Consider the following 25,418-nt stretch of genomic DNA (forward strand, 5'->3'; position numbering starts at 1 on the left):
TGTTGTCATGCTGTGGCACCACAGGACAGGACTGTCAGGGCATTATAAGGAACCGCTCCAGCCTCTGAGAACCATCTGCATATTTAATGGTAGCCGGCTTTACCCAGCGGAGACGAGACATACCAGCAGGGAGGTCAGCTGAGTGGATTTGTGCATTTGCCAAGCACTCGGAGAGACTCTTCAGGTGAATAATCACAGATATTGTAGAGGAACGAGTGTCTGCAATGGCCTCTGACTCCTCAACCTGCTGTTCTTAATTCTCGCTCTCTTCATATACAGCTTTGGAAGTGCTTGGTCGGCCACAGCACCTGCCTCTCCGCTTTATCCCAAAACTCAATTCAGCGGGCCGTGCGCCATTTGTAATGTATGTGAAAAGGCGTGCGCTCGGCGGTTCAGAAGCGGTTGCTTGAGGATTTATAAATTCTGAAGGTCACTATGTTAATACAAACATTAATAATAAATGTGTGGCTCGGCAGAACTGTACCTGATTTGTGGGAGGTGATGAGTTCCAGGAGCTGCCGTCCCTCCTCCAGGAGACTGTCTTTCAGAGCGCTGTGACTGTCCACGTTGAGTTTGAAACTCTACACACACGTGAACACAAAAACGGCATGTCAGCGCAAGGGAAATAATCTTGGTTCATTTTTTTCTCCTCCTTCACACTTTCTGTCCTCTTCGTATTTTCCTCTTATCTTCCATTAGAACATCTTCACACACAAATGCACAAAAAAAAATGTCATCACTCATCCAACAGAAGGATTTTATGATTCAAAGGTTGCTCTTTCATTGCTCAAGAGAGTTAATGGGTGAGTCTCCTATTTTGCCTAAAGAAAATTAAGCCTGTTTTTAGAAATATTCAATTAATTTTTTCATTGTTTTCATGACAATTAAGGGCATTTTTCCCCAGACTCCTTAGCTATTAAAAGAGCAACCCAAGATATTAATAAAAAACCAGGAATAAAAAATAGAAGTAAAAAAATTAGAAAGCTCTGACATTAAATAAGGAGCAAATTTGCACAAAAACTTTTCTTTAAATCATTACAATATTTTGTTTTCACTGTAATAAAGTATACAGGGAATACATGGAAATGTATTTAAAAAAAATAACTAACAAGCAAAAGATAAAAGTATTCATTACCATTCATTTTTTTCCCTACAATGGGATGCATGTGAAATCAGTTTTAATAAATATTTTGTTGTTCACAGGTTACTATTTCATAGCTCAGGAATCTAAATACATTTCTCATTTCATACATTTCTCATTAGATTCTTCTTCATTTTGGGGGGAGAAATACAGATAGAAAATTCACATTTAGTAATAGTATATATAAAGCTATAAAATTAATATGTATAGGGGCTCAGAATATTTGATCGGGAAAGAATTTGATGAGTTCATATTGAAGAGATCTCTTTATAAACTGAGAAACAGGAAACTTCTTGCAAAAGTCACAATTTGCTCTTCAATTATTCTCAATGCAACCTAGGAGAAACAACTGAGATCCTAAGGAGATCTCATTTAGGATGTTTCTTTCCTACAGGACGCAACGGGACACATGAAATCAGTTAACTCCTTGTCTGGTTTCATCCCTATGAAACAAACACTCATAAGTCACATTAAGTGCTTCAGCAAGAATGTATATAATCTCCTGCTGCGCTGTCGACACAACCTTTAAACACCCTTCACACACTCCTTGATCTCAAACGAGCATTATTCATACATCCTCAGAGGAATGAAGCCCATCTCTCTGTATTTGTCCGAGTCTATCCCGCCATCCGTGCGCCGCTGAATTATTAACAAACGACAGCCGTCCCTCTAATTCATCATCCGTGGCATAAACTAATATTCAAATGATGTTATAAAACTGAAGCTGATTCTCCCACAGTCGCGCCCTCTAGAAAATGACCTCAGGGCTGAGCAACAGCATTCCTGTCTCTCTATTTCTGTCTAAAACCCACAATACAGTGTGGCCCTCAGGATCCATCAGTCGAGTTTTCTCCAACTCTCAGTCATGTGTACGTCTCCCAACAGGCTGCCCATTTACTGTGATGTCTCTATTTTTAAATGATAACCCTTTTTTTTCACTCTAAATCCCAACCAAACACTTTTTTCCCCCCTTCTCTCGCCCTCCAGTGGGTGCGGCAGTGGTTGGGAGAAGAAAAAAACTTTCATGTTGATTGGTTTTGATAATACCCAGCGCTCTCGAACGGAGGGCTCTCCAATTCCTAAGTATAATCAAAGAGTGGAGAGCATTATCCTGTGTCCGCGAGGAAAAAGGGGGTGGTGAGGGATGTGCTTTTGAAGATGTGCGAAGGGGCGACGGGTGGGAACGAGGGGGGCGGTGGGCCGTACTCCCACAGGGGGCCCGCAGTTGAGGCGCCTAGAGCCATCCTCACCTTCGATTCTCATCTCCTCAGATCTCCCTCTGCCCTGTTTCACGCCATTACCGACCGTTCTGATCTGACCAGCACCACGGAGGGCAGCGGGAGCCGCCAAGGCCCGTTTTCACCTTCAGCTGTCTGACGGCCTGCCTGTCTGTCTGACAGCAAAACTGACAGAACATTGCAACAACTTGAATACAGGAGATCTGCTCTATAAAGTGTACCCATTCCGTCCTGCTGTCACAAACGTCTGTTAAAACATGCAGTCTAGCATACTACTCTTGCTAATTGTGCAGTATGGATACGTTAAGGACAATTTTCTGTATGAATAGAATGGATTGTGATTACGTTTGTTAAAATGTGTAGTGAACAACCTGAGCATACTGCGTGGAATAATATATGCCATGATTCAATATGTTCAACCTTGCAATTCCAGTTTGATAAAAGAACCAGAGGCCATATTCACGAAACATTCTTAAGAATAAACTTTTTCTTAACTGCAATTTTCTTATTTTCTAACTTAAGTATACACTACCGGTCAAAAAGTTTGGAATAATTAGGATTTATACTTTTGAAAGAAGACTCTTATGCTCACTAAGGCTGCATTTATTTGATCTAAATTACATTAAAAGTGAAATATTATTACAATGTAAAATAACTGTTTTCTATTTTAATATATTTGAAAATGTAATTTATTCCTGTAATGGCAAAGCTGAGTTTTCAGTATCATTGCTCCAGTCTACAGTGTCACGTGATCCTTCAGAAATCATTTTAATATCATTCTTATACTCCAAACTTTGTAATGTTTAAAGATTAGTTCACTTTAAAATGAAAATTACCCCAAGATTTACTCACGCCATCCTAGGTGTATATGTCTTTCACCTTTCTGATTAACACAATCTGAGGTATTTTAATAAATATCCTGATGCATCCAAACTTTATAATGGCAGTGAACGGGACCAATGAGTATGAAGCTCAAGAAAGTGCATCCATCCATTATAAACGTTCTCCACACGGCTCCGGGGGGTTATTAAAGGCCTTCTGAAGTGAAGCAATGTGTTTGTTTAAGAAAAATATCCACATTTAACAAGTTATAAAGTAAAATATCTAACTTCCACCAGACCGCCTTCGATATTCAACTTACGAAGAAAGTGTAATGCCTCTCGCTGTTCAATACACTTACGCTACGTCCTATGCCTTCTGTATTCAACTTACAGAAAAAATGTAGCTTGTTAAATTTGGATATTTTTCTTACACAAATGCATCGCTTCACTTCAGAAGGCCTTTATTTACCCTCTGGTGCCATGTGGAGTACGTTTATGATGGATGAATGCACTTTCTTGAGTTTGATACTTGTTGGTCCCGTACACTGCCATTATAAAGCTTGGACATGTCAGGATATTTAATATACTGTAACTCCAACTGTATTCATCAGAAAGAAGAAGGATGGCTTGATGGGGTGTAAATCTTGGGGCAATTTTCATTTTAAAGTGAACTAATCCTTTAAGAATGTTCATTTTAGTTAAGATTGTTCTAAAGACAAGACTTACTTATGATATCTACACTAAAAATGTTTATTTTGAATTTTAGTGCCATTTTGTGTAAAAACAGGCCAGCAAAATAATGATTTGTCACCATGGAAATGCAAGGTCAAAAAGAGTCCACTGCATTGTGGGATACATTATGGAATACAGTATTCCATGGAGTGCGCTCTGGTTGTATACTGCACATTTCGGCAAATGTAAGCAGGTCCCCTGGGCATTCTGTGCATCCAGGAAATGCATACTATGAACAGTATACATACTAAATCCTGTAGTAATAGTATGGTAGCATGCTATTCCAAACATTGCCTTACAAATGCTGATCTTTGGATGTGAAAATAGTATCCAGTACATATGAGATTAAAGATAAGCAATTTGGTCCAGCTGCTGATAAATCTATGGCTAAAAAGTAAGATGAAACTCTGATAGCCTGTAATGTAAATCAATAAGGTCTTTATAACAGTATAATATACTTACATAAAATGCATTTTTTGAGGTGTATATATGGTTGTAGAGATGTATATGTATAGAGATATATAGTTGTCACTAGCTCCCAATAATATGTAGGATGATATTTAAATGCTTATTATTATGATCAAAGCTCTATAGGCTAGTTTTTTTTATTATGGAGAGAAACACATATAATGCAATGCAATACAATGATGATTAAGGATGTAAAAATAAATGTTCCTCAACCACGACCTGAAGATGGGCATTTTTAGTATCACTGTATACTAAAAGACCTTTTACCTGGTTAAAAAAAATAAAAAATTAATTAAACAGATGACAGAAGAAATGTAGCAAACTGTGTACTACTAGTTTTGATCATGTTGATTATTAAGAGACTTTAAAAATGTGCTTATCAAATATGATACAGTACGTTTACAGGTTTAAGAAGGCAATATAAACAAACAGTCCAATTTTCAGAATAATATCTGAAAGTATTATTCATATACAAGTAGACAAGCCCTAAGTTTAGTGACTTGGAAAGTACAGAAATGGCCGTCATACATATTAAACGGATGGTCTAGTGTCTGAGACCGTCTGAGAGCGAAGCGAGAGGGCCGAGAGTCTCTCTCTCAACTTTGTGCCATCAGAACGTGCGAGCGGGACAAGACGGGTGATGGATCAGCAAGTGAGAGAATTTATCACTCATGACAGACACGAGAGAAAGTGAGGAGAGCTTATTTATGACTTCGGATACAGGCTGAAATTGATATCCTTTACAGAGCTAAACGCCTTTAAAATGAGTAAACAAACTGAAGGCAAAAAAGGCAGAATAAACAGATATCCATCACTGATTTATGCTACAACAAAATGCTCTAGTAATAGGGTGTAATATCAATATTTGGTGCACATGGCAAGGACACTCTTATACTGTATTTGACGGCATAAAAGGCAAGCTGTAATAATCCCATCAGCTATAACTGAGGCGATATCAATATCACATAATCTTATTAAGAGACTCTTTATATCAATTTGAGCAGCTCCAATTCAAGGTTCAGCATAAGCAATAATGCAACACGCGCCATGTTTTATGAATCGAGGATGTACGAGAAGCGAAATATATTGGTACGAACACCTCAACAACTGAAAGATAAAAAAAAATCCTGTCAAGTTTCAAGGTGTGAAAAATGTTCTTACATCCATTTCATCATCACCTTTACCTTGAAAACCTTGACTCAAAGAGAAAATCCAATGTGCTGCTCATGAATGAAACCTCACAGTTAGAGCACACAAAGCCCAGATCTGCATTTTATGTTGATTCCTAAAGCAGTTGTTTGTTTTGTTTGCCATTACGGTACAAATTTGTTTTGCATCTTCAACCGTGAGGTGATATGTGCTTTGTTTTGCTAGCTCGACATGTGATATATCTGCCTGTGTTTGTGTGCGAGCAGATAGACGGGACACAGTGCTGTTGCCCCGCTCTGAGCTGAACGCCCGGCTAGGATCAGACATGAGGGCAGACAGGTTATCGCTTACTTGACATCAATAGATGTGCCACAGCAACCAGTGGACCACAAATCTCCCCCTGTCCTAATCCCCAAATCAGAGAGAAAGAGAAAGAAAGGTGCTAGCCGAGGAGGTGTCTAGAGATTGGGGTTTGTGGTGTGCAGGTTTGAAGGAATTTGCGAATTATGGGATGGGGTAGAAGTGTTCACCTGTTTGTTTGTTTGTTTGTTTGTTTGTTTTTTTCTTTCAAAAAAAAAGAAAAAGAAAGAAAAAAAGAAAATTCAGTCATGATTTACTCACCCTCATGTCATTCCAGACTGGTATAACTAACTTAAATTATGTTTCATCTTGTTTGGACCCCAACGTTTCACAAAACACGTCAAACCTTAAAGCAGATGGGCTCCAGCAGCAGAAGACCACACCAGGTGCCACTCCTGTCAGCTAAGAACAGGAAACTGAGGCTACAGTTCGCACAGGCACACCAAAATTGGACAAAAGAAGATTGGAAAAATGCTGACTGATCTGAAGAGTCTCAATTTCTGATGTGACATTCAGAATTTGGCGTAAAATAACAAAAAAGTATGGCTCCATCCTTGTATGAATGGTTCGGGCTGGTGGTGTGGGGGATGTTTTCTTAACACACTTTGGGCCCTTTAGTACCAATAAATGCCACAGCCTACCTGAGTACTGCATCCCTTTATGACCACAGTCTTGGCAACATGCCATGTCACAAAGCTCAAATCATCTCAAACTGGTTTCTTGAACATGACAATGAGTTCACTATACTAAGATGGCCTCCACAGTCACCAGATCTCAATCCAATAGACTAGGTGCACAAGATGGCGCCGGTGAGCTGCGGCGATGCGACTGTGCGCATGGTTACTTCCGCTCGTGCCCTTCTGATCTTAGCGACGCTTGCATTTGGTGCTGGAAGAAACTTAAATATGAAACTTGGCTAGATATAATAGATTTTTTTAATTGAAGAGAAGATGGTGGTCAATCAGAGACGAAAGAAATCTTTGTTATATTATTGTATAACGTTACCTCTGTGTGGAAATTCAACGAGATACACGGAGATACGCGATCTTTGACTTTTAATCTTTCTCCTGTTGATTATGTGGTTCAGGCTCAGCGGTGATCCACAGGGATATCTTTATCCATACAAAACACTCAAGTATGTAATTTATCTCCTGATTTTGTTCTGACAGCTGGGTAACTAAATGGCCCAAAAACTGCTTTCTCTTTCTCTTTCTGCGACAACACTGGACCATCATGAAGATCTAAAAGATCTAATGTTTGCTATTGTCAACCGAAGAATCCTCATCAGAGATATAAATAAACATGGGAATATGATATGGACTCAGTGCATGCTTTAGTAACTTTATTTTCATTGAACATTAATAAATGTTAATTTCCAACATACTTCGGGTTCATTTTAATTAAGCAATACAGTAATTTTTAAACAATAGTTGAGTTAAATAAAATTACCCAGCAGGTTGGGCAAACATTTAACCCTACCGCTGGGTTAAAACAACCCAATTGCTGGGTTTGTCCATTTTCAACCCAGCATTTTTTAGAGTGTAGCCAATGTAATTTAAATGCATAATTTTCAGTGTTTGTGCGTTTCTAATAATTACTGCATTTATTTAGTTCAAGTGAGACGAGTAAATCTGCTACATAAATCTGTCTCGTCTAACAACAGAAAGCGTATTTTACTACGGGTAAAAAAAAAACTTAAGCTACGTATATTAAACTGTTTGCTACAGTTAAAAATGTAGATTAATCGCAATCTTTTCACAGCCCTTGTTTTTATCTAAAAAGATAATTGATGGAAAGAAATCATAAAGTAGCTATGTGATCATATTGATTGAGCAATTGATGTAGGTAAGTGAAAATATATGCTCAGAATTGAGAAATATGGAAATAAATGTATCACAGGGCAAACGTGTGAATGTTCACAAGGTATTTTATGCAGACAACTCTAATCGTAGTTGTATATTTACATGCATTATTGTCATTGTATATGCGTATGCACCATGAGTTCGTTAATCTATTCTAACCCATGCATGCATGCATTTAAATGACATTGGCTCATGTGATTGTACTATATATCTTAGTTGTTTTTTTAAGTGATATAACAGATTCTATAAACAACTAAGAGATCATTTTCGGCTTTCCCCAGCACTCTGCACCGGCATAAAGCGAAACCGGAAGTGTATAAGCGTACACTCACTGATCGAAAAAAATTTTTGTTCTATATTATAAAATTCATAAATGTGTTCCATTTCAAAACCAACTGCTTATTTAAGGGGAATTCTGACTGATCCTGGTATGTTGAAAGAAGTATGCTGAGGATGCCCAGATAGTGACTATCTCTGGTGCATTTCGAAGTTCATGGATATTTTTTTGGATGATATTCTCCACACAACCTTGCGAAAGAAGAAGACTTTGTGAAGTTTTCCCAGTAAATTAAACAACTTAAAGCCTAAGGTGGTTTGCTGGCCATCAAGCTGGTGGTTTGATGGTTTTAAAGGGGTTTTGAGCAATTGAGTCAGCAGGTCAGGATGAAAAACAAGCTAAAACCAGCTACTGTAAGGCCAGCAAACTACAGTGTACCTTAGGATAGTTCAGCAGTGTTATCTTTCAAGTTTTTCAGATGAAGAAAAACTATGAGGAACACAAGGCCGAAGCTGCAGTTTTTAAAATGCTTAAGCAGAAAAATTACGCAACCCTAAAGTTTAAAGCTGCAGTCCGTATGTTTTGACTCTTTGTCGCCATCTCTGTTTGAAACATGCAATTGTAGTTATTTGGGGAATTATCATCTTTACGTGGGTTATGCATCAGCATGGCTCCTCAGTGCGGATGAATCTAATGTTTTGAGGCGAATGTGTGGCTGTCAGTCACCGCACCGGTGGATACTGTACTTCGGATTCGGAATTGCAGATTGTAGTCTTGGAAGTATGAACAAAATAAGAATTTTCACCGGAAAATGTTATCTGAACAAGTACCAATAGTGATTAAATCTAACAATCGCTTAGCTCAGATCATGTCAAACCGTGAAAATTATTATTATTGTTATACTTTGTTCTCAAATTGTTAATGTTAACAACATCAGCTTTGCGTGACTACGAGTATTTAGTGCGTATTAGCGTTACCTGTAGATTTCAATTTTTGTACAGTCTAATCTCTAGTTAATTTGTCATACCATACAATCCACCATCAAAATGCTAAGTTTAATTATTGCAGCTGCTGTGAGAAAAGGCTATAAATGATCCACCACCTGCAGCATCCTCACATGTGATAAATCCTACTAGCTGGGACTCCTTCTTTATGTAAACAGACGTGATGTAATGACGCAAAGACGAACGGCTCCATGCTTGATTTTCCTGCAGAAACCCACCAGTACCGCTCTTATTAGAAAAGATTATTACATTAAGTTCACCGTTGTGAATCGGGCTAAGGTAAGGAGATAATTTTGAACACTGGCTGGTTATTTACTTGCTCAGAATTTGATTTTGGATCATTTTTAACCAAAAAAAGTTACAGACTGCAGCTTCAAAGTAATTAATTTAGCTAGATCAGTACTAGATCAATTTGTGGTCTATTCTCCTGGAAGTGAAAGAATGTGCATTTAAAAATTTCTATAATTTTTTTGTGTGTACTAGCACATAAATGACCTCTAAAATGACATGGACTAATAGACATGGTGTAACAGCCACAAAACCCCAATTAAGCCTTCAAAGGTTTTTCCAAGTGTTTCATTAAGCTTTTTAAATATTGTCTGCTCAGTTCAAATCTATCTGAGGGCGTCACACAATTTAACTGTGGTTTATGTACTAACTGATGTATAAATAATGTCTTTAATGTTTGTGTGCATGTTGGAAAACAGGAGCACAACTCACTATCTATGTGACTGGGGGCCCTTGTTTCTGCGTCTCATTTGCCAGTGGAGGCCGGTGTGTGTGTGTGTGTGTGTGTGTGTGTGTGTGTGTGTGTGTGTGTGTGTGTGTGTGTGTGTGTGTGTGTGTGTGTGTGTGTGTGTGTGTGTGTGTGTGTGTGTGTGCGCGTGTCGTTAATGTGATTCAGAGACCTGGATCCGCCACCCAGTGCAATCAATAGCGGTTTCATTTCACAATCTCTCAATGCCTTATAAAGAAAGCCCACTCCTTTTTTCTCTCTCTCCTTCTCTTCCTACCCCGCAACAGCCAACCTCCTCCTCACGGCTCTCCCGTGGGTACCGGAAAGATCCGTGCTCACAGACACACATATATGCGCACGGACACAAACACACACACGCTCCCCACCTGCCAGCTGGACTTAATGCCCAGACATTAAACCTGTGAGCACATCCTGAGAGCCCCAAACGCTGGATGAGAGACAGCAAGTGTGTGACCCTGCTCTCTAAATCAATAAAAATGGGTGAAGCCCCTCACTATAAAACACAATGTGATATTCCTCCTGCAGTACAGATGGGCTGCACACAGACAGACAGATAAACAAACAGTGTCGCTGGTGCACAAGATACGCTTCTGATATGGGTTACTAAGGGTTTCACATTGCCATGGGAAAGACAACTCTTAAATGAGATTTCTTTAATAGTTTTCCTATACAGTAATGAGATTTAACGGAGGACACATAGAGAACTTTGCTCAAGTCTCCTGATTCTCTGATTTTTCCTCAGAAAAAAAGTAATAACACGTCACCTCTGAACTTTCAGAAGAAAGCTAATGGTCGAAGACCAATAAAAAGTCAACGTGTATAATATAATTTAATATACTGTTAAATGATACATATTTATTAACACATGTACATTTATAATTAACTTTTAGTAATATATATATATATATATATATATATATATATATATATATATATATATATATATATATATATATATATATATATACAGCTATGGAAAAAATTAAGAGACCACTTCAAGTTCAGAAATCAATGTTAAGTGGTCTCTTAATTTTTTCCATAGCTGTATATATATATATATATATGATTTGTGCAGTACATTATAGATTATTTATTTAAATAATATACTATAATATATGAAATAATAGTTAAATTATACATGTTAAAAATAAATAAATGCATACATACATATATATTTACTTTTTTACTATTTATTATTTTATATAATTTACAATATAATTTGATTTGATTTTTATAAATTGTATTTAAAATAATATAAAGTTAGACACAAGCACATTTATAATTTACTTTTGGTATTTATATATAATATAATATAATATAATATAATATAATATAATATAATATAATATAATATAATAGAACAGAACAGAATAGAATGGTTATTTTACAGACATTTACACTAAATTATAAATTATTTATTTATCTAATATATTATTGTAAAATTATAACTTTAAAGACCAAAAGATCTGAACTACTTTAAGGATCTACTTTATAGCTATGTTTCTATTTTATAGCTCTAAAATCTTACTGTATGTCAGATACTTACCCATTTTTATTTTTTCCTAAGGGATTTTTAATATAAACATCTAAGACCAAGTGAATACTTAAATTAAACATGGCTGAGAGACATGATGAAAATATGAAAGAGCAACAGTGAGCAAAACATCAACATCTAAGATCATAAAATGTGATTAATAGGGGAAAATATCTGACCATGTGCTTATTTGTTAAATTATGTGAGTCACAATGAAGGATATTGATGCACAGACATTAACTCACAAGGTGAGTTTCCAGGTAGAGTTTGAGGCTGTCGATATCAGCTCTGGGTGGTGTCCAGTTGTCTGTGGTTTCTAGAGCATCTCTCAACCAACAGATGAACTCATCCAGTTTGCTGACAAAACCCTGCAAAAGCAAACACACAACACACAGGCACATCAACATGGTCAAACACAGCAAATGTGATTGTTCTGACATCAAAAGTCTCGAAATATAAGATTCTGAACAAACCAAACAAAAACATGCGTTACATCACAACACAACAAATAGGACAGAAAAAGAATCAAGTGTTTTGATAAGGATTGATAAACTGATAAAAGTTGTGGAGTGAGGGTTTGCATTTGTCAAAAACACACAATGCTTAAGGGAATGTCACACAGTAGCTGCCCTTCATGTGCCTCAGTGGCTTTTTCAGTGAGAGCAGGTTCAATGTGCTCGGTGTGTAAATACTGCCATCTGCTGGACAAACGAAAAACTATACAGACTTCAACAGATGATTCCAGCCTAACCAAATACTGCCCTTAAAGGAACAGCTCACTGAAAAATCAAAACAGTGTCATCATTTTCTCACCGTAATCCCATATGACTTTTTCATCCATGCATACAATAAAAAATATGTTTTACATAATGTCCAAACTGCTCTGTTCTACACAAAATCAATGGGGTGTTTTATACTTCACAAAGGACAAAAAAAGACCCAAAAAGTAGACAATATTAGCATCTATATCTATATCCCAAGTCTTCTGAAGTCATACAATAGCATTGTATGAGGAACCGACCAAAATTTAAGTTGCTATTCAATGATGATCTTCCATCTCCGCCACAGCTTTTAAATTTCAAAAGACTTTAGAAGTCATGTGGACTTAAGGCTGGGACACACCAAGGGACGTTGGGCAATGTTGGGCCGTTTTCGAGTGTCGGTCGGCTTAGGTTTTTTGGTGTGTTCCAAACAGTTGGCTCTAGTTGGATGCCATCTGGGATTTCTGGGCCGATACACCATGTAGAATTGACGTCAGGCAGGTACAGACAGAAGACTTTTATAATTTTATGTCATCATACCTGAGCATTGGAATATTTAACATAAGCCAACTGGAATGAAGAAAGAAAGTGATCAGCATGATTGATATTAAAAATGGTAAGCAAACGCTGCTTTGTTTACGGTTTGTATATCTGCAGTCCTAGTTTTGGTTTCCCTTTTTGAATGACAAAACTTTCAACAGTCACCTTTAGTCCTTTTGGTATGTTCAGGCACAGCTTTTTGGCTGACAATCAGCTTTCATCGCCTTGGTGTGTTCCGTGCTTTATGATATTTCTATGGTACTATTTTGTATATTTGGTGCTCAACAGCAACTGTCCACATTTACATTCACTGCATGGAAATGAGAAGCTTGGGCATTCTTCAGGGCATCTGCATTTGGAAGGAAAAAGTATGTCATCAAGTTGAGTAAATGATGAACTTTTTCTGTGGTTAACCAGAGGGTGAACGACGAGGATCTGAGCACTAATTAGTGACAAATATGCTCGTCTTCTAATGTCGTACGTGCAAACGGATCAAATACCATTTCAAGTCTCTAATGAACCATCTGAATGTAATATGAGAAGATTTCATCCTTTCTCCATGGCAGCTCCTCCTGCTCATTATCTAACATTGGCAAAAATCAAAGATATTGATACAAATGACCTCTCCGCAAACGCTGGCTAAAAATCCCATAATTTATCGACTGTTTGGCCTTCGCCGGCAGTCAGGCTTTGATGTGGGTGAGATTGGCTGTTCTTTCAGAGCTAAATGCAGGAGAGGAATCAAATCTGTGTGAGAATGCCATTTTAAAAGTCAGAGTAAAGCCTGAACACTTCTAACGGTTTCTATTTGGTCTATATTGTTGAACAGTTCGACTGGACCTATTTTTGAGTTGGCAGACTGTTTTGGTCAAGCTGGTTAGAGCAGGCAGACCACTTTTATGTTGAAAGAAAGCCCTCAAACTATTGCACATCTCTCCAGCTCTGCTGCAGTATGGTACATCATATAGACCAAAGGAATTCTGCGAGATTGTGGCAGTCGATGGAGATCAATAGATACTGCCGCTAAATTATTCCCCTGGCAGGGACAGCGTGCGATTCGCTCTCATCTCGTGCACTGATAAAGCTCTCAGAGCAGATGAATATGTAGCCGCTGGTCACGGCATTAACTGAGCTTGTCACCAGACCTGTTTGTGAGTGTATTACAGAGGGAGGAAGAGAAAATGAGACACGACTCCATGCCCCAAAGACAGAAAAAGAAAGAGACACACACAGAGAGGGAGAGAGAGAGAGAGAGAGAGAGAGAGAGAGAGAGAGAGAAATTATATACAGTATGAACTGAACACTCTCAGAAACAAATCAAAGCTTTTATCACCATATTCACATTGTCTGTTTATATGCATACAATAGGAATTGTTCACCCAAAAATGAAAACTTGTTGATTATTTAATCACCCCAATTTCTAAACCCGCTTGCTGTTATTTTCCTTTCAAATGGAACACAAAAGGAGACTCTTTGGAGAACAATCACACAGCTCTTTTCCATGAACAAAAAATAAAATAAAATGAAATAAAATAAAAACATTGCTTAATTGTCATGAAAATAATGTCACAACACAAAATATTCATTTTCTATATGCAAATATATATATATATATATATATATATATATATATATATATATATATATATATATATATATATATATATATATATATAAATAAATCTGGCACTAAAAATGAAGATAAAGATATGCAAAAAATGACAGAGTGGGGGAAGCAGAGGACGAGAAAGAAACAGAAAAAAAGAGAGAGACAGAAAAAGACAAGGAGAAGGGAAAGACGGGTTGGTGGCGTCACACTTGACTAGGCCCCTGAGACGCCCCCAAGAAGACGCTTCAGCTGCCAGCTGTCTGTTGCCATGAGAATGAAGTCATCTCCAGCGGCTGAATACTAATGTAATCAATCACCTCCTCCTGTGACACGCATCATCTCAGGTGGATGTGGCTGCCTACCTCCACCCGGTCCACTGAGCTTACTGCACACATACATACACACTCACACACATGCACACGCTTTCACTGCAATGAAAGGACGGATTACAGCTGAAAACTTTTGAGGGCACCCTTCCCTTCACTAGTCATTCAACTCCATCAGATCGGCATGATTGCCGTGGTTACTGTTCATAAGACATGACGAGTGTTATGAAGTATTTTTCAAAAGTGCTTCCAATGCTGTGGAGTCCAGGATTGATCTTCTTGGATGAAACAGAAGACTGAATTTGCAGGTGATAAAATATGAATTAGTGTGAACTGAAAGTTCCATTTGATAAAGTCATGACTGTGGCCAAAATGTGCCTACATCAAGATGAATGCACAAATTATTGAGCATGCATAAAGCATAACTATAGTCTCCCACAAAATACCAGTTACTAATGCAAACCTTGATAAATTAATATGACATTTCCTGCAAACAGTGCAAGAATCATTATATCACATTGCTTAAATTCTTTCTTTTTTATTGACAAAAGTGGATGGTACCAAGTTACCTTGGTTTACAGTAGAAAAAAAAAAAACACAGTACTTTCTACTGTATTTTTGGGCACTATTGGAATATTTTTAAACCAAAGCATCCTACAGTACCTGTCAAAAGTTTGGAACCATTACATTTTTTTGATGTTTTTGAAAGACGTCTCATACGCTCATCAAGGCTGCATTTATAAAAACAATAATATTGTGAAATATTATTACAACAATATTTTTAATAAATTTAAAAGTATTATTTATTCCTGTGATGGCAAAGCTGTATTTTCAGCATCATTACTCCAGTCTTCAGTGCCACATGATCCTTCAGAAATCATTCTAATAAGATGATTTGCTGCTCAGGAAACATTTCTTATTATCAATGTTGAAAACAGATTTTGCTTAACATTTTTGTGAAAACGATACCATTCAAACATTTGTGGTAAGATTTAAAAAAGAGAGAAATTATTAATTCTTTTATACAAGGATGCATTAAATTGATCAAAAGTGATTTATAATGTTATAAAAGATTTCTATTTAATCAATGTTTTAATAAATGTAATAAATAAATTAATAAATGCAAATAAATGCTGTTCGATGAACTTAAAATTCATCAAAGAATCCTGAAAAAAGTATCACAATTTCCACAAAAATGTTAAGCAGCACAACAATTTTCAAAATTGATAATAATAATAAGAAACGTTACCTGAGCAACAAATCAGCTTAGAATTATTTCTGAAGGATCATGTGACACTGAAGACTGGAGTAATGATGCTGAAAATTCAACTTTGCATCACAGGAATTAATTATATTTGCAAATATATTCAAATAGAAAACAGTTCTTTTAATTGTATTTACTGTATTTTTGATTAAATAAATTCAGCCTTGGTGAGCATAAGAGACTTATTTCAAAAACATAAGAAAAATGTTATTGTTTCCAAACTTTTGACAGGTACTGTATATCAATAATTGCAAAAAATTGCTTCTAAATTATCTTGAATAAACTTAATCTGATACACTCATAACTGACATAACCTTTTCAAAGACAGAGACTTATTTATTTTAATTTTGGGTTTAGGTTAGAAAGGTGTGCTTGGTGTGTTTTTATATTTGACCACCAGATGGCGACAGTATGCCACTGTGTCTCTTGAGTAAACCAAACTGTAGAACTAAACTCATGGCCGACAATCAGGAAACAAAAAAAAAGTATGATTTAGATCTCACCAGCAGTGCATTTTTGAAAGAACACAGATAAAAATTACAATAATGAAAAAAAAAGAAAAAAAAATGGCAGCTTGGTACTAAAAATTATTATTAATATGCAGCTAGATTGCTAAATAATAGCTGAGTTCGAAATAGAATATTATCTTACTACTAACTGCAACAGGATTTACTGCATATTGCCTAAAATAATATATAAAATAATAATGATATTAAGTTAAACAGCATGCATTATCCCACGATAAACATTTCAAAAAGTAGTTTGCCACATTGTCACATTTTTTTGACCTCACTAGTTTGACTAATGATGTTGCATGTGAGTAGCATTCAGTGGCATTCAGCATTATTGTTGGCTCCTATGAAAGCCTGCTTGTTCCTTAGTTGCTTTGGATAAAAGCATCTGCTAAATGAATAAATCTAAAATGTAGTCTTTGAAATTTGCATATTTAATCTATGTATAATTATTTTAATAATGTCTTAGCCTTTGTGTGATGCGTGAAAAATAAGTTGGACACATTGCATTATGGGATACAGTATTCCCTGCTGTAAGCTCTGCTGTGTACTGCTCATTTCAGCAAATGTACTAGGTCATCTGAGTATTTCCATGCATACAGGAAACTTGCATAGTGTGCAAAGTGTACATACTATATACTTCAGCAACAGTAAGAGTAGCATGGTAGTATGTCTGATGAGTTTGGGTTTCCTCAAGCACCCGGGTCCTTTATAAACGAATGCATGTTCTTAATTTTGTAGCTAATCATTTAATTACAGACTTGGGACTGAAGAGAGGTTGTCAAGGAGCGCAATGCTGTTAATTAAGCTTTGAATATTAGCGAAAGGCTGAGGTGGCTTGTTAGTTCATTACCCCTTTAGTTATCAGCTGTTTTTAATATCTGCTTAGTGTAGTGACACATATTAGCTGCTGCCTCTATGTGAATGAGGATTAAGGCATACAAATTACTTCCTTAATGATTATATCCCTTTTAAATTAGATATGAACTGTAGAACTGTGATAAATGTAAGGTTAACCATTGAGAAGGTCAGCATTAACACTTAGTTGCTCATTTGGCTTTGGTGAATGAATGTCTATCTACAGAATAGTTTACTAACACACTACTCTTACTCTAAACTGAAATACTCTTACTCTTCTGAAATATATAGCATGTATATTAGGATGATCTGTATTTGCCAAAATGAGCAGTATACAAGGACTGTATACTGGACAGAATACCACAATGCAACCTGCAAATTTTTGGAGTGCTATCTGAAGCGGAAGTTACTACATCCGCTCATTACTAGGGTTGGGAATCGTGAGAAATTTTCCGGTTCCGGTTCTGATTCCGGTTCTGCCTAACGATTCCAGTTCCAGAAAAAATGCACAATACTCGACTCAAACAGTCCTTTTTGTGTTTATTATTCTTGTAAAATGAATTTAACAGACTGTTAATCTCAAGAAATTCACGAACACTTTACAATAAGGTTCATTAGTTAACATAACTACATTAACATGAACTAATAATGAACTGCATTTCTACAGCATTTTATAATCTGTTAATGTTAATTTCAATATTAACTAATACATTATTAAAATCAAGAGTTGTATTTGTTAACATTAGTTAATGCACTGTGAAGTAACATGAACAAACTTTGAACGGCTGTATTTTTATTTACATTAACAAATACATTAACAAATGTATTACTCATGGTTCATAAATGAACCTTATTGTAAAGTGTTACCACATATTAGATAAGATGCTTGAACACACATGTAAGATTCAGACAGGTGAAACAGAATATTTTTGTAAGTTGGATTCATAAAGATCGTTTCTGAAAGAATGATTCAGTGATAGACACATTTTTTACAGTAAATTTGTTGCCACCTAGTGGCATAACAGTGCAATCAATACAATCGTTATTTGAAGTCCAGTTACTTTTAGAAGGTAATTACATCAGCGTTTCTATCTCAATAATAATAATTGCATACTTCTGTTATAATTGGAATATTTGTCACACAGAAAAAATGATACTGTGCATTTGAAAAGATTGTTTGTGAAGCTGTTTATATATACACGACAACTCTCTTCAGATCAATGGCAGCGTGAATGCAGATTTGAATGTCTTGATTTTATTTTTGTCAAAGGTTTAATATATACGGGGAAATCATTGTCATTTAGGAATAAGAACATGTGGGTGATGAAATCGAGAACGCAATCTTTTAAAGATTAATTGTGCAGCTTTAGGCACCTCTCTCTCGCTCTCTCCCCCTCTCTCTCTGCATTGAAATCTTACGTATATGAGTGGCGCCACACGAGGGCTTTTCAGTACATTCATTGCTATAATATTCATGATGTGAGATGTCTCTATTAAAGGATACGCTCCCCGCACTTCGCCCACCCATCACACCAGAACCGTTTTCGGAACCGAAACTTAGAAATCTTGCACGGTTCCGGTTCTTTTAAAAAAGCACTACCGGTACCAGATGAGAACCGGTTCTCAGTTCCCAACCCTACTTGTTACTTGATCTGACTGCTAAAAAATCTAAACTAAGTAACGGTAACTGTAACTAAACTTCTGTCAGGACCACTATCGTCAAATATGATTGATAATTGCATAGAGTTTGTATTGGCGGTATGTTTTTTTTCTGGGCAAGAAATCCCTGTGTGTCCATGCAGCCTAGCATGGATAAGAGCAGGGAGAGCAGCAATAACCCCCCTTAGGTTAAACAGAACAGAACCAACATATGCAGATATCATTAATGTCAATAATTTAACATGTACACATATTTCAAGAATTTGTCGGATTCCAAGGAATCATAAGGCCAATCCTGACTGAAGAGAGGAGGAGCTGGGGATGGGGAAGGGTAATTAGCTCCTGAGAAATGCGATAGCTGCTGATAATACCAAGGAGATAATATATGGATGCTGTGATAGGTGTTGTATTCCTATAGGTCAGGGATGGACAACTCCGGTCCTGGAGGGCCAGTATCCAGCAGAGTTTAGCTCCAACCTTAATCAAACACACCTGAACCAGCTAATCAAGGTCGTTAGGATTAGTAGAAAGTTATAGGCAAGTGAGTTTTTATCAGGGATGGAGATAAACTCTGCAGGACACTGGCCCTCCAGGACCGGAGTTGTCCATCCCTGCTATAGGTAGACGTGAGTCACCTGGGAGTTAGCTGATGCGAGCTTGACTGACGTGACCTGCCAGAACTGATGCTAAAGCTTAATTGCACTCATAAGCAACATGGTGAGATCATTTGACAACAAATGTAGCATACTATAGTCTGAAATGTTTATCATGGAATAATGTGTTTACAGAACATACTGCACAGTATTCAATACACTACAAAATAAACAGTAAACGGCATACATAGCATTCAGTATAGACAGCACATTATACAGCGCAGTATATATGGAACAGTTTAAAGTATACACTGCATGGTTTTCAGTATTTGCAGCTCAGTATACAGCATATACTCCAAGTAGTAAGCTAGTATTATTTTTAGAACACAGGAAAGTTTAAGAATACTGTGCAAAAAGAAGAAACCTCTTACCTCTATCTTCGCCCAGATATCATGGTAGTTCTCTTGGTGCTGAATATCTGCTAGTAGTTGCTGTATCATGGGTGTGCATTGGAACATAATCTTTGGTGCAATGGGCTGTCCAGTCGATGTGTTTCTTCCTCTGGACTCTGGTGTACTTCGCGCCCCTTCATCTTCGGACAACAGGTCACTAAGGCGTCCAGACTCTATGCTGTCATCAAGAGAAGGAGCCACGTCACTCGAGGAAGTAGGTGAAAAGCGCCCGGCTCGGGAGGGCTTTTTATAGGGGTGAAGCAAAAGAAGATCATTGCTGCTCTCCCAATCAGGGTTGAGCTCAGTGAGCTCCCAGTCATCCACGTCCTGGATAGACTCTTGCAAGCCTCTTTGAGGTAAAGCCTGAGCAAGGCTTTCCAGCTTCATTGCCAACATCTCCGTTTTTTTCAGCTGGGCTGGAAGAGCGAGGAACTCATCCGAACCATACCAGTGTTCTTTGGGGCTGCCAGATGCATTGGAAATGCATAAAGCATTCTGGTTAACAATCCAGAGAGAACCTGTGGTGGGAGCTTGATCGTCTGGGCTGGAGGATGTTTCCCGTGGATCGTGGTCTGAGATGTCCTCCCCTGAAGATGGTGGTGGGCTGGAAGAGTCACTGTAAGCCTGCTTGGCTTTGGAGTGCATAGTCTTGAAGTTTGTCAAGTGCTTCTGTGTCTGGAGTCCCTGCACGGCCTCAGATGAGCGTCTCTCCAGAGGGACTTCACCAGGCACAGACGATCTCTTGAGACCCATCTGCAAGTTCCTCCCATTCATAGCATGGAGACTCTCATAGGATTGACTCCCATTGCCTGGATAAACTGATTCCAGCTCCAGCCAGAACTTAGAGCGATCCGGGGTATCCAGAAGAGATGGCGTGCTTCTGCTCAAGTCAGACTGGTACTGGAGAGATGAAGACCTACTGCACCTTGTGTCTCCATCACCCTCCAGGTACATGGGCTTTTTAGGCAAAGGCTGTGTGGGAGACATGTCACTCTTAAAGGTGCCTTGAAGGGGGCGTTTGGAAAGGGCAAAGCTGCTATCTCCCTGCATTGCTGAATCCGGTGCACTTTCTTCTTCGGTGGGACCACTGATTGTCTCTTGAGGTTCCTGGGTAGGAGTAACAGACTCTTCTGCAGGTGAAGATGACACCTGGTTCTGTCTAGAGGCTGCAATGTTGAGGAGATCCACACTCTGAAGTAGTTCTGGAAAGTCTTGCTCCAACTCGGGATAAAGGGAGCGTGGCCCTCGACCTTCTGAGTCTTCAATGGGACTATAGTCGCTCAGTTCATAAGCAGTGATGCCACAGTCCAGGGAGAAGTAGTCCTTACTGCATTTAATGGTCAGTTGGCCAGAGTCATCCACTTCCGTCAAAGCATCCAGTCGAGCCTAAAGATGATCAAGAACACAAAAACAAACGGACTATTCATTTGCAAACTCAAATTTAAAATGTAATCTGATCTTTCCTGTGAAAAAAATTGTTTGGGAATAAGCAAGTGCACTTTGCTGTAAGTGTTTGCTAGGGTTGCATAGTCTAAATGTCTTTGGTGAAGGGAATAACATATGAGTTAATGGTACACTCCCAACAGAACATTGTGTAACTAAGTTTCTGTCCTTGTGAATTAGTGAGGGATGTGCCCTTGGAAAGGGATGTACCCGCTTTAGGTGGTTTAATTCAGATGATGCTTTGGAGATGTATCTGACCTCATCATGATCCTGGCTGAAGGCTTGCAGTATGTCAGTCTGGCGGGTGTAGTTGCCGTTGGAGTCCTGGAGGCCCTGGAGAAGCCTCTCTTTCAGAACCAACACAGACACTCGCAACTGGTGCCACAGGAGCTGCACGCTCCGGATGTCCACTATGATGTTCACAGAGTAGGACAGAAGCTTCAGGGAGAACTCTGTCTCCAACAGTGCATGGATCTGCTCAACATGGTCGGATATGTCTTCACAGATGTCCTATCAGACAGAAAAATGCACAGACAGTCATCAGATATTATGATCTGCAATATTATGCATGAAATTACACATTATATGATGGCACTGGATTCATACAGCTCCTTGGAAATACAAAATATCTCATTATCTGGTACACAGCTGATATTCAAAGCACATCCCTATAAAGAGTTTTTAGATGGAAGACATTGAAAGTTCAGACAAAATGTTTTATATGATTTGCCATTCTTGAGAAAGAGCAAAAAGGATGGGACGTGAGGCATGAGTATAGTCATCAGAAATTCTCTTAGAGAAGATCACCAATGCAAAGATTAAATTACTAAACAGGATATATCTGTATCATGCATACCAAACACCATTATTATGGTCACTAAAAGAAATAGCTCAGATTTCTAGGCCTTACTTCAATATTAGCATTTAATATTCTTTTGATAAAAGTAACCAGTCAAATCAAGACTACTTGTCATGCACCTACCTTCAACCAGGCAAAAGTAAAGCAACATCACCATGTTATGCGTCCATGTAAGAGGAAATGGGGGATATTTGAGTCATTTTCACATGACTTGTGAATAATACAGAGGAGATCTCAGAATATACCAAAGAGCACCACACTGCCCATGTAGTTTTCCCTGTAAATTACCTCTGACTCTGTTTAGAAAATGACAAACAATACAAAGACCATGTTGAGTGTGCTACCATTTTATAGATCATTATTATGTGTTAGGTTGATACTTTATTTTCAATGGAATCTTATTGGAAAAATTTATTATATATAATATTATTATGGTTGCTAACCAAATGATGAGGGATGTCGGACAGCTATGTTATCTGTAACACCTCAACAAAGGTACTTAAAGGGTTAGTTAGGGTACTAACTACGATGAGACAAGAATACTTTTTGTGTGCAAAAAAATAAAAAAAGTAAAAAATAACAACTTTATTCAACAATTTGTTCTCTTCCATGTCAGCCTATGACGCTTTTCTGGGTTCTACATCAGAACGGCGGCTCAGTATTGGCCGGCTCCTGCGTCAGCTCCACACACATGTGTTGTGCTACTCACATGAACAGCATCGGAGACTGACACAGAAGAGAAGAAATTGTTGAATAAAGAGGTTATTTTTGTTTTGTTTGTTTTTTTGTGAAAAAAAATTTTTCTCGTCACTTCATACCATAATTGTGTTGCTGTCTATGGAGGATCAGAAACCTTTCGGATTTCATAAAAAATATCTTAAATGTGTTCCGAACATGAACGGAGGTCTTACGGTTTGGAATGAAATTAATTAATGACAGATTTTTCTTTTCTTTTTCTTTTTCTTTTTTTTTGGTGAACTATCCCTTTCAGTAGTTCCTTGCAGCTTGTGGTTCATCTGATGTGAAAATCACAGCAGTGAAGAGCACATTTACAGCCGTGGGTCTAGGGGGCTTTTCTTCTACTGTCACTGTGGATCAAATCCTAAATCAAGCAGCCAGGAGGTGATATTAAAATACTAGTTTCAGATTTAACTAGTAACTAATTTCAGAAGATGAGACCACAAAACAGAATAAGAATTAGATATACTACACAGCAAATGCACATTTACAGTGACCCCAAAAAAGTTCTTGGACACTTAAGTCTCAACTTAATAATGGCTGAATGTAACTGCATTAGATACTATAACAATTGCATTTTCCCTCAAGTAACGCAACAAGATTTTTCAAGTGTACCTTAAGTGTCCAAATACTGTTTGGGTCCACTCTATGTGGTTGGATCATGTCATGTTCCCTTCCCCCAGCCTGTGTCAGTCGGTAGGGTGGCTCAGCTGCTAGGAAACTCGGACAGTTGCCTCATCTCGTCCAAACTTAACACACTGCCATATTTTAAAAAAACTTTTATTTCTGGGGGCAAAAATAGGACTTGTTTCCAAGGACATACTGTAAAGTGAAACTTCCTTTTGAAACATTTGGCCACACTGACATTATTGTAACTGCATCCATAATAAAATAAACAAAACTAAAATAAAAAGATGAAATAAAATAAAGGTCTAACTCTTTTACACACTTTAGTTACAAGATTTGAATTTGGTTGTAAAACTTTGTTCATTTTGAACAATATTTTTTTGAAACATATCAAACTTCATTTTGTGAAATCTGACTATGTGGTATATCTCTAAAAAAATAAAAAACCCTTGTTTTGATATTCTGTTATGTAATTTGAATACATTTATTTGCCCAAAACCTATGAAAGACAATCAAGACAAGGGTGAGAGAATATAGTTCACAGGAGCATTTATGGGGCACAGCAGACATGCCAAAACAACTGCAGCTCGTTGTCAACACAGCAACACCAGCAGCATCTTTGATACGGTGTCGTCCACTCCCTAAAATAACACGGCACCGATGAATGTAGGTCAGGCATGCTGGCGATATGTAGCAGGTCCCACACACTCCTGCATCGCTGGCTCAAAAACAAACAGTAGAGTATAAGCTGACCATGCTACAGTCCACAGAACATGCACAGATCATTTACTGCAGCACACATACTGTAATACAGATTATCATGACACCATTTGGTTAAGTCAAGATGAGTCAGAGAAATTTTTAAGAAACAGAGAAAGAAAAAAAAATCACATTTTAAGAAGTGCATTAAAATGATCCAAATATCTAATTTATGAGATACTTGTATGATCTAGTGGTTAAACTATTTTAGTTTGAACATTAAATGGCTGGCAAAGAAAACAAATGCATTTACACTGAGCATTTCTGAGCTTAAAACATATCAGGGTTTATTCTGTACAGTATCTAGCATGTTTGACTCTTTATAATGAGAAGCTACTTGATTCAAATGACTCTAATTGATTCTCATTGGCCAACTGCAGCATTATAATGACCATAAAAATGTTTCATTGATCATTGTCTCAGTTTCTTACATAGCTGTGCTGGTTTCATGTCTCATCACTCCGTGGTTTATTTTTCCCCTCACACAATAAAAGTTATAATAAATAAGTTAAGCTCAAATCAATTTTTTGTTGTCCATTTCCCAAGGTCACTGTCACAAAATAAAGCTTTCGGGATGATAAAAGACCCTGAGTCTGGGTTTATTTTTTGATATTGACATGTACATATACATTCGTGTTCACTACCATTAAAATGTTTGGGGTCAGTATGAATTTTTTCTCTCTTTTTTTTTTTTTTTTGGCAATTAAATTGCATTAAATTGATCAAAAGTGACAGTAAAAACATTTATAATGTCACAAAAGATTTCTATTTCAAATAAATGCTGTTCTTTTGAACTTTCTATTAATCTAAGAATCCTGAAAAATATGTATCACAATTTGCAAAAAAAAATAAAAGGCACAATTGTTTTCAACATTGATAATACTAAGAAATGTTTCTTGAGCAGCAAATCAGTATATTTGAATGATTTCTGAAGGATCATGTGACACTGAAGACTGGAGTAATGATGCTGAAAATTCAGCTTTGCTATCACATGAATAAAAAACACTTTAAAATATATACAATAAAATACAAATACATTTTAAAATATATAAAAATAGAAAAGAGTTATTTTAAA

General features: G+C 37.3%; 1 protein-coding gene across 3 annotated transcripts in view; it reads right to left on the bottom strand.

Moving 5' to 3' along the window:
- The window catches only part of akap6 (A kinase (PRKA) anchor protein 6), a 151,110-nt gene that overhangs the window by 98,579 nt on the left and 27,113 nt on the right, over positions 1-25,418 (bottom strand). For all 3 annotated transcript variants that reach the window (XM_067368250.1, XM_067368251.1, XM_067368249.1), the window contains exons 3-6: positions 21,619-21,870; positions 19,897-21,303; positions 11,589-11,711; positions 485-581 (exon numbers count right to left, since the gene is read on the bottom strand). In XM_067368250.1, coding sequence (XP_067224351.1) covers positions 485-581; positions 11,589-11,711; positions 19,897-21,303; positions 21,619-21,870 — 1,879 coding nt within the window. The remainder of the gene's footprint in view (positions 1-484; positions 582-11,588; positions 11,712-19,896; positions 21,304-21,618; positions 21,871-25,418) is intronic.

This window comes from Chanodichthys erythropterus, chromosome 18 (assembly GCF_024489055.1).
Source record: "Chanodichthys erythropterus isolate Z2021 chromosome 18, ASM2448905v1, whole genome shotgun sequence".
Taxonomy (NCBI): domain Eukaryota; kingdom Metazoa; phylum Chordata; class Actinopteri; order Cypriniformes; family Xenocyprididae; genus Chanodichthys; species Chanodichthys erythropterus.